Source organism: Nestor notabilis, unplaced genomic scaffold (genome assembly GCF_000696875.1).
Source record: "Nestor notabilis isolate BGI_N333 unplaced genomic scaffold, ASM69687v1 scaffold10233, whole genome shotgun sequence".
In the NCBI taxonomy this organism is placed as follows: Eukaryota; Metazoa; Chordata; class Aves; order Psittaciformes; family Psittacidae; genus Nestor; species Nestor notabilis.
This window is the reverse complement of record NW_009923316.1, coordinates 1-9,552: the sequence shown is the minus strand read 5'-3', so window position 1 is coordinate 9,552 and position 9,552 is coordinate 1. Positions and strand designations below refer to the sequence as shown.

At 39.1% G+C, this 9,552-nt stretch overlaps 1 protein-coding gene across 1 annotated transcript; it reads left to right on the top strand.

The window, feature by feature from the left end:
* The first annotated feature begins 324 nt into the window (after positions 1-324).
* PRRG4 (proline rich Gla (G-carboxyglutamic acid) 4 (transmembrane)) lies at positions 325-6,675 on the top strand. Its single transcript, XM_010012076.1, has 5 exons — positions 325-430; positions 3,406-3,569; positions 4,826-4,874; positions 5,583-5,718; positions 6,444-6,675. Exons 1-5 carry the CDS (start codon positions 325-327, stop codon positions 6,673-6,675), a joined length of 687 nt encoding a protein of 228 aa, XP_010010378.1.
* The last annotated feature ends 2,877 nt before the right edge of the window (positions 6,676-9,552 follow it).

Sequence of the window (9,552 nt, the reverse complement as noted above, 5' to 3'; positions counted from 1 at the left end):
CGCACGTGGTGTGCGCTCTTTCCCGGTGGATTTGCCACCCGCCGGGCGGCTGCTCTGCTCGGGCTCTCCGTGGGGAGCGGGAGGGATCGCCTCACCGCTGTGGGTGCGCGGCCCCGCTGACAGCCCGCGCGTTACACAACCAGAACTTGGCTGAACCCAGACATGCCGGACCAGTTTGGATCCGCGTCCTCCCAGTAGGGAACCGTGAGCTTCAGCTATAGGTGCTCATGTTCGATGACCTCATGTGTAGGATTCATCGCAGACACTTGGGAGGATTGCGTTGTCACTTCTAACTCACGTTCGTTCCTGTCTGACAGATACGCCATGCTTGTGTCTTTGGTTCTGCTCTGTCAGCTACACGGCTTGATGTTTGCATTTCCTCGCTGCACAGGGACCTTAAATAGCTTGAAGCAACCCGAGCATAAAGATGGTAACTTACCTTTTAATGTAATTTTTGTTTTCCAAAACTGCATCTATCTGCTGAGAAATCTTTTAATGTGTGTAAATAGTTTTGGTTTGGGGTTTGGGGGTTTGAATTTTTTTTTTTTTTTTTTAACTTGATTAAAAAAATTAAGCTGTTTCATGCTTAGTTTTAGAATATTTGAATATCTTTTGCTGAAATGATCAATAATTGACTTGGGTGTCAATATTAACTATTAATCAGATCCAGTAATAAGTGCCAACTGGGATAACTGTGCTTTCTCTGTATCTCTAGGGTTATTATCATTAATATAACCAGAATGCTCTACGTAACATGAAGATTCCAAAAGGTTGAAGTCTACAGTATTTGAAAGGGTTTATTTGCTTGTTTTTAGAGATTGGTATTTTTCTCTCAATACCAGATCCCCTTAAAACATCTTGAAAGAGAAACATGGTACTGCTATTACAGCTCTTCACCTTGGAGGAAGTAGAGAGAACTGAGGTAAAAACAAATTTCCCAGAAGGGCTCAAGCACAATGGTGCTAAGCTGTGTGAAACTTCACATTTAAGCATTACAGCTTCAGAAAGGGATTTGTAACCTAGATGTCCTGTCCCCCCTCAGTGGAAAAGGAGTGCTGAAACCTTAAGACAGACTTTAAAAAAGCATCTCATTGAGCAGGAGGCCCCTTCAGGGCAGCATGTTGAGCAGAAAATGTGGCTAGCACAAAAATGCTTGAGGCAGGTTTTCATTAAAATCCATGGATCTCTGGGGCATAGAGCATCATGCCTGTGAGCTGGTGGCACAGAGTCTTCCCCTGACAACAGGCCCGGACCACTCCTTCCTCCAGGACAGAGCTGGAAAGAGAAGGGCCCAACTCTTTACCCACTAATTTAGCAAGTAGAACAGTTGCCCAGAGTATGGGGTACCTGCACCAAGAGATTACCCCTTCAGCATTTCCTGAGTGTCTTTTTACCAGCAGAGCTACTTTATTTAGCACATTGTGTGGGTGCATTTCTGAAATTAAAAGCTAGGCATCCTAAAACTGCATTTCCCATTTTGTTGAACCAAGGACTGCAGAACTGCATTCAATTCCCTCAGGTGTAGGAGAGAATTCAAACCCATCTTTCATTGTCCAAATACTTTCTTACTCACAGGTAATTATTAATTACTATCTTTAATTGCAGGTAATTTGGAGATGGAGATAGGTGTACTTTGACTGCGGCCTACAAAGTGCAAGAAGTGCAGATAAATGGATAAAGACTCTCTGAAAGAGAGAATTAGCATGTATCACTGGGGATTAGGGGTCCTAGGCTCCAGGCGGCTTGCCTGTGCATTCCACAGTAATTAAAATGCATTGATTATCTGAGTTAATTCGGAAGTATAGCTAATACTGCTTGCATAGTAAGGAATGAAATGCTACTGAGCAAAACTGAAGATCTCTGTTCCAGAAGGCTGAAGTAGTTCTTGCAATTGCACTGAGCCCAAAATTTTGATACTATTTTTTCCCCTGTAATTCTTTCCTATTTCCACATGTGGGTTTGGTTTGGTTTTTTAATTGGGTCCTTCTCTCTGGTTACTCTTAGATATAGCATAAATACTTGAAGCTTAGATTGTCCTTAGAATAACAGTTCTCCCTTCTTATACAACAGTATGTGCATATGTGTGGCTCCTTCAATATATACTATAATAGTATGTAAATGATATAAATATATACTGTAATATTCCTTCAATATACTATGGTATTCAGGACATAAGCAACCAATATGCACATTACACTGCATTTTTCTTCATTTTCAGAGAGCAAACCATTTTGAGATACCACTGCAAGATCTAACAGTAACTACTAGGTTAAAAATTCATGAATAATATGATAATCTAGCCAAACAAGCTAACAAGAACACAGAGCTAATTTGTAGCTGAATAACTTCATACTGAATCTCATCTCCTTTTTTAGCTGTCTGGCTTGGTATGTAACAATGCTGTTTCTACTTTACAATTGCAAAATTAATCCTTTACTCGTTTTGCTTAACCAAATAGTCTGAATTTCTTGGAATACAGATTAGGCTTTCACTGAATACCAAGCCAGAAAACTAGTTCTGTCATATATATATTTTTTTAAGAATCTGTAGGAAGAGCAGGCTAAAACTTGACTGTGGACGATGCCTGGTGAGAAAATGCATTCCTGTATTCCAAAGCCTTCTATAATTTCACTAATTCCCCTGGAATCTCACCTCACAACTTACTCCACAAGCCCTCATGGAACCTGTAAAATGCACAAAAGAAGAAAAGAATTAAATCTCTTCAGAAGTGCTCATAGTCAGAAAATTCCTATCACGGACTAATTTGAATTTGGCAATATGGCAGCGTTTACCTAAACTTGCTGCCTCAGTTGTGGAAAGAGAACAAAGGTAAAATGAACAGAACTCTGCTGCAATAACTTAAAATCCAAAATGTGTAAACAAGAATTGGAACTCACAGACACCAGAATATTGATAAAATGTATACTGAGGATTCCTTTTTTTCTTCTTCTTTTTCTGCCCTCTTGCTTCCTCCCTCCAGTAGGTCAGTGTCTTGCTGGGTTTGCATCTGACTGAATTTCTGCTTCATGTGACTATTACTTTGTTCTTAAGAGCTCCAGTAAAAAACTGATGCCCACGTTCCTGAAGGAATTAAAGCTATTCTTTGAAGGAGTAACACTAAATCTTGAACAACAGCTGTCCCGAGAATCAAATTTTCTTGGTCAGTATAAGGAATAACCAAAATGTTTAATGAGAAAGGAAAATACATCTATTTTATGTTGCCTACTTAGAAAGTTAGCAGCAAAGAAGGATAGAGACCTTTATGTTTCTTTTCCATGTATGTAGTTGAAAGATGTTATGGGAAGACGTGGTGTTAATGTGCTCCTTTAGGATAACCATTCCTTTAACTCAACAAATTTAGCTTTCCTAACTTGTTTTAAATCAACTTGATTTTCTTTTTATTAGTCTTCACATCAGAAAAGGAGGCAAATTTGTTCATTGGACGCCATCTTCTGTATAACAGATTTGATTTTGAAGCATTCACCCCGGATAACCTGGAAAGAGAATGCCTCGAGGAGCTGTGCAATTATGAAGAAGCCAGAGAAATTTTTGAAGACCCTGATAAAACGGTAGTTGTTCAAACTGAATTTAATATACTGAAGGAGGTTACCAACTAAATCATTACTGTATCTAAATACTGTAGCCCTGCTGAAAACAGCACTGGAAATAAGATGATTGCTTATTGTACTAGAAAAGTAGAAACCCCAATTAAATGGGGTCATTGCTGTAGATACACAGTGAATACACTTCAATATGTACAGTTGTCCTGAAGACTTTAGGTAAGGGCTCTAATTCTGCAAAACAAATATATATGAAGCTTCAGAAGTAGCACTTGTGGGTATACCTGTATCTGCTTTTAGAAGCTCATTAATCTTTTTAGTAACTTCTCGGCATGCAATTTGAATGTGTTCCCCATGCTCTAGGTATTAATTGGCTGATTGTGTCCTTGTATCATGCCATAGAAGTGTTTTACGAGAAAGGAATACGGAGCAAATCTGCAGCTCAGCTATTGCAGAGTACTCACACAGCATTATCTTCCAAATCGCTGCCTATATACAGCTTGGAAGAAACCTGGTATAAAAAAAGAGAAAAAATCATAAGAAACCTTTCAGCCCAATAATGGAATGCGATGATTGTCTGAAAACTGTTCTTGCTGCAGGCAGCAAGAATCTCTTTGTGATTCTAGGTGTGCTCTGCACTAACCTGCAGAAAGAGAAAGGAACACACTCCTCCCTGAAGGTGGAAACGTTCCAGTGCCATTGCTAGCATTTTCCTAAGAAAAAGGTGGAAGCATTAACTCGGGATCTTGATGCAGTCTTTTGCTGGGTAGCAGAAGTGGAGGTTACAGCTAATCACATCTAATGCATAACAGTCATGCAAGATAAAGGTTCTTCTCTTAAATTAATCCATTATTTTTCCTAGCTGGTATGAATTCAGATACTGTTCATGCAAATGTCTGATTCTTAAAAACTTGACTTTTCCTCAGTAATACTCTTCTGCAGGGATTTAAAAACAGTAATTCTAAGCCCTTTTATAGTGTCAGAATATATGCTGACTTCTACTGCAATCAGGCAGAAATAAGAGGTAACACTGGACAGGTAAATGTACTTTTCTCTTTTACCAGCTGGCATTTCTTCTTTGTGAAACTGTATTTTATACACAAACCTGAATGTACATGAAAAATATGGTGGGATAAGCAAGTTCAGCAGGAGTCGCTCCTATTTATGCCACTGTTAAATTTTGCCCACAGTACCATATTAAATGACATTATCAATAAGCCTGCTGATTATGTATGCCATAAATCTGATCCTTTGTGGTTTTATAGATGGATTTTTGGAAAGAGTATTCAACTAAAGGCCCTAAAATAAAACTAGGTAAGTCATCTTTTTATTCTTTGCTTATATTGCAGTATTTTGTGTTTGTTGTAATAGTACATTCTTAAAAACACACCATGCATTCAGTTACCAAAATCAGAATTGATCTTTTTACTGAAATTCTCTGTGAACTGTACAAGTTTATTGCATTATCTGATACAGTAAAACTCATTAAAGGGGCCCACAGTGGGATCCATTGTCAGTCTGTAGGTAAAAACATCATTTTCTTGCTCATTTCTTTTATCACACAATTGGTAAACTCTGCAGTAATTCCATGGCTGCTTTCTGTGGTTTTTGTTTGTTTCTTCCCCTTTCCTCCCCATTTCTGTAACAGTAATCTAAGAATGATTTAGGTTCAGAGTAGTCTTATGCCAGATGTTTTATTAAAAAATACTCAGTATGACCTAAGGGAAGATCTACAGCCTGATCAAGGTCACAGGTACATGAAATAGGATTTGGAAGGCATTAGAAGACAGACATCTCACCAGTTCTATGTACAGAAAAGGGAGTATCTACTCACTTTTGCTTTAAGCTCCATGTGAATGATACTCCTGGGTGGTACTGCACAGATAAAATGGCTTCTCACAGCAAGCTAGGCATTTGTGGAAGGGAACACAGCAAGTGTCCTATAGCACAGCAGAGTTAGTATTTTACACTGTATACTATGGGAAGAACACATAATGAAAATAACCAATGCTTTATCTTCAGGTGATGAGACACTACAAAAGATAAATGTTACAGGACTTCTCATCAGTCTTGTTGCTGCTGGAGTACTGTTAGTTATAACCGTACTGCTTATCTTCTACTGCTGCAAAAGTAGATGCAAATCAAGGCAACCACCAGGGTAAGGAATTCTGCTGATTAAAATAACCCCAAAAAACCAAACACCAAAACAAACTCTTGCATAAGACTGGAATTTAAAACTCATCATGGGTTGGTCAAAGTGTGTTCTCAGAGAATCCAGTGAGAGTTGTAGTTCTTGCTTTCCTAGCAGCAAAGTTAGATGAGCCCTAGCAGTAGTTACACTGAAGTTAATAGTACAAAACCGTAAATCAGCACTTGCATGGCTGATGTACCTTTGGGGATTTCTTTTTAGTGTGTGTTCTTGGTTCCGAAATATCCTTACTAAAAAGATGGAATCATTTTCATAGGTTGGGGCCTGCAGTGAAAAGTTTAATGTGTTCTGTCTGCTTTTTAAAGGAGATTGTGTGGTCTTCATGGCATGTGGTCTGCCTCAGGTGTGAAATGAAGCAGGTTGGAGGAAGTGCTTCTTCACTAATTCTCTAGCCCTGCTTGTTCCTTTATCCTAAACCTGAAAGGAATAGAAGAGGATTCTGTACTTCCTCTTCCCTATAAACTTCACATTACTGAGCTATTCTTACTGTGTGGTCTGGAGAGTCTTCGTGATCATTGAAGGCAAATGGTTTTTGTTGTGTGGTGGTGTTTTTTTGGGGTGGCTTTTTGTTGTTTGGTTGGTTTGGTGTTTTTTATTATTACAACTATGACTTTATATTCTCTCTTCCCTTTAAAAGAGAAGCTGCCACTTACACTGCTGTTAACTTTGTTTAGGTACTTGGATTATGTAAGAAACAGAAGACGGAATTCATCTAGCATCTTCAGAAGGCATGAAGAATTTTCTTTAAATCCACTTCCTCTTGGAATGGATGATTCAGGACTACCAACTTACGAGCAAGCAGTTACTTCAGATGGACAACACCACAACATGCCACCACCCCCTTATCCAGGGCCCCCAGTCTGGGCACGGGTGTTTAAGAAGTCTGTGTCACTTCCTGGTCCTTAGTCACCAGCCTCCTTTGGGGCGAGGGGGCATTACTGACACGTAACATACTTCTCTAGAAAACGTGTGCTACCTTGCATATTGCAAGGCAGTTCACAAAAATGTGAGAGATCTTTAGCACAACTAGGAGCATGTGAAGGTCCCGCTTGGGAAGAGAGGTGATCTGTTGCAAAGGCTGCAGGATTATTCTTTGCACAAGGTTACTGTTCCAAGAGGAAGGAATGCATAAAGAGGAGGTCTTGCACTGTCACCCTCTTGCACATGCACTCTGAGCCATCCCATCACACTATTGATGTTTCATTAATAGTTTCATCTTTCTCTTTTTTTTTCCTTTGGAAGGAACAGTATTTTAGTTGGGTTTATTGACACCAATTTTTTATGACTATTAATACTTTAAACTGCCCTAAGAAGTCTCCTTTGATATGTTCATTTAATTGCTATGTGAATTTTCTATTCGTTCTAGTAATAGATTTGAGTATGAAAATTATTTTATGATTTGATTTTTCAAATGTATATTACTGCTTCTGGATTACATAGGTTTGTTTTAGACACTGCTGGTTAACACACTCCTCAGTTTGTTGTGGTTTTGTGATTAATTTTGGATTAAAATGAATAATTAATTGAATGGCAAGCTAGCTATCCATTCAGACAAAGTACACTTTTATCAAATGGCTTTGATGTTCAGCACTAAATACCAGGTCAAAGAGAGTAAGTAAAGGGCTGTGGGTCAGGGGATGTTAAGCATAGAGCTAGAGACTTGTCCCTTGTTAAAAAAGCACTCAGGTTGCACAGGGAATGTTTCTTTTGCAGTTTAAAAATTTAAATGTTGAAAAAGACATGTAGCTTGCTGAAAAGGCCAAACTAACCCACAGAAGCACTTTGCATAAGTATGTACTGCCCTGCTGGGATGTCAAAATGATACCTTTAAGTAGAATGAAACGTCTATTAGATAAATAACCAGCTTACACAGAGCAACAGTCAAGAATTTCGTGGAGTTACTTGTTAACTGTGTCAACACAACTTCTGCATCTCCAGTTGTAGCCACCCTTAATTTTAGATCGTATTGATATTGACCCCAGCATTACGTGGCCTACAGATCTTGCTGAGCAAGTCATCCCAACCCTGCTGTCCCTTCACCTCCTAGTCAAATGGCATCATAGCAGAAAAGGCTGCAGGAAAACACATGAGGGGGGTCTCACAGTGTTCTCTTGTGTTACAGCAGCTGTATAGCTGGACACAGGCAATGAAGGTTTTAAGCAGCAACACATTCCTCCCATATAGACACGCACATTTGACCAGTGCACTAAATGGTATTTTAACTTGGTGCCCAAAACACATTTTGTATTATAAAGGTTGAATACTTATATGTAACATTTCACTGAGTTTTGTGGGGTTTTAACCTGCTAGAACCTACAGTGCTATGGAATGAGATGCTATGAGATTTTTAATCTCTAAACACTTTTACAAAGAAGAAAATGCTCTAAATCTTAGAATATAAAGAGTGAAAGTGCTACACCAGGAGGTCTTGCCCTTTGAAAAACACATACAACCCAGCTGATACCTGTGGACATGGGATTGTGTTCTTATTCCCAAGACTTCAGAATCAGACCTGGCTTTCTACAAGTTAGAAACCACTTTGCAGCTTCTTTCTTGTTGAGTGATAAGGGAATTCCCTTGTTGAGATAGCTTCAATTCACTCTTGCCCTACTTGTAAAAAGCATTCTGAAGTTCTTGGAGGTTACTATTCTGTGAGACCAAAATAAGTGAGTTGTGAGAGACCACTGTTAATAACCAAAATACAGAGTTACAATGAAGCTGTGGAAAATTTTAGCTATCAGTTTCAAATTTGTTAGTGTGCATCTTGAACTATAGAACACACTCTTCTATAGCTTCTTCCTATGACTCAAAAAGGACTAATGGACTGACAGGAGCACTTTCAAGGTGTCCTGGGTTCAGCTACAGCAGTCATTTTGTCTCCTTCCTAGTAGCTGGTGCAGTGCTGTGTTTTTGACTTTCAGTCTGGGAACAACGCTGATAACACCGATGGTTTTAGTTGTTGCTCAGTAATGTTTACTCTGACCAAGGACTTTCTCAGTCTCATGCTTTGCCAGAGAGGAGGGGAAGCCAGGAGGAAGCAGAGGCAGGACACCTGACCCGTTACAATGAAGCTGTGGAAAATTTTAGCTATCAATCAGTTTCAAATTTGTTAGTGTGCATCTTGAGCTATAGAACACACTCTTCTATAGCTTCTTCCTGGGACTCAAAAAGGACTAATGGACTGACAGGAGCACTTTCAAGGAAAGGGATTTCACAGGGCTTGTAAGAGTTCAGAGATTCCTTCATGTTACTAGCGATGTAGTACTAGCAAGTAGATCTGGCAAAGTCATGTTTTAAATGAACTACACAAATTGTACAGAGCCCTAATTAATGACTTGAAATTTGATTTGTGTCTACAAATCATTTGCTAATGACTCCATGCAATGCCAGCAAAAAGTCTTGTCCTTCATAACAGAAGACCTTAAGATAGTTTAAGTGCTGAACGTGGATGCTGTAGCGTTTTGGGCAGTAAACTGCACCTTCTGCAGGGTGCAACACTTCAAATTTACTCAAAGAATCAGCACTTTAGATACCCAAAATACACAGTGACTGACATTTAAATACTCGATGCACAAAACGTGAACATTCACAAGACATTCTGCTTATTACAGATGAGGAGCAAAGTTTAAAATTTAGTTGAACATAACATAAACTTACCTCTCCTTGTAAAGGGAGAAAATTCCATTAAATGGCAGCTGTTTGGGTTGAGTTTGTTTTAGTTCTTTCATAACACTGACTCCTGGCCCAAGACACTTTTGCCGTGTGTCTTGTCTCTTCCGCTTC

What these genes read in the sequence shown, in the direction of transcription:
- PRRG4 (XM_010012076.1), top strand. Translation starts at nt 325, where the DNA reads ATGCTTGTGTCTTTGGTTCTGCTCTGTCAGCTACACGGCTTGATGTTT. An exon ending in GCAACCCGAGCATAAAGATG is followed by an intron (nt 431 to 3,405) that starts GTAACTTACCTT and finishes TCTTTTTATTAG; the next exon opens with TCTTCACATCAGAAAAGGAG. An exon ending in AGGCCCTAAAATAAAACTAG is followed by an intron (nt 4,875 to 5,582) that starts GTAAGTCATCTT and finishes CTTTATCTTCAG; the next exon opens with GTGATGAGACACTACAAAAG.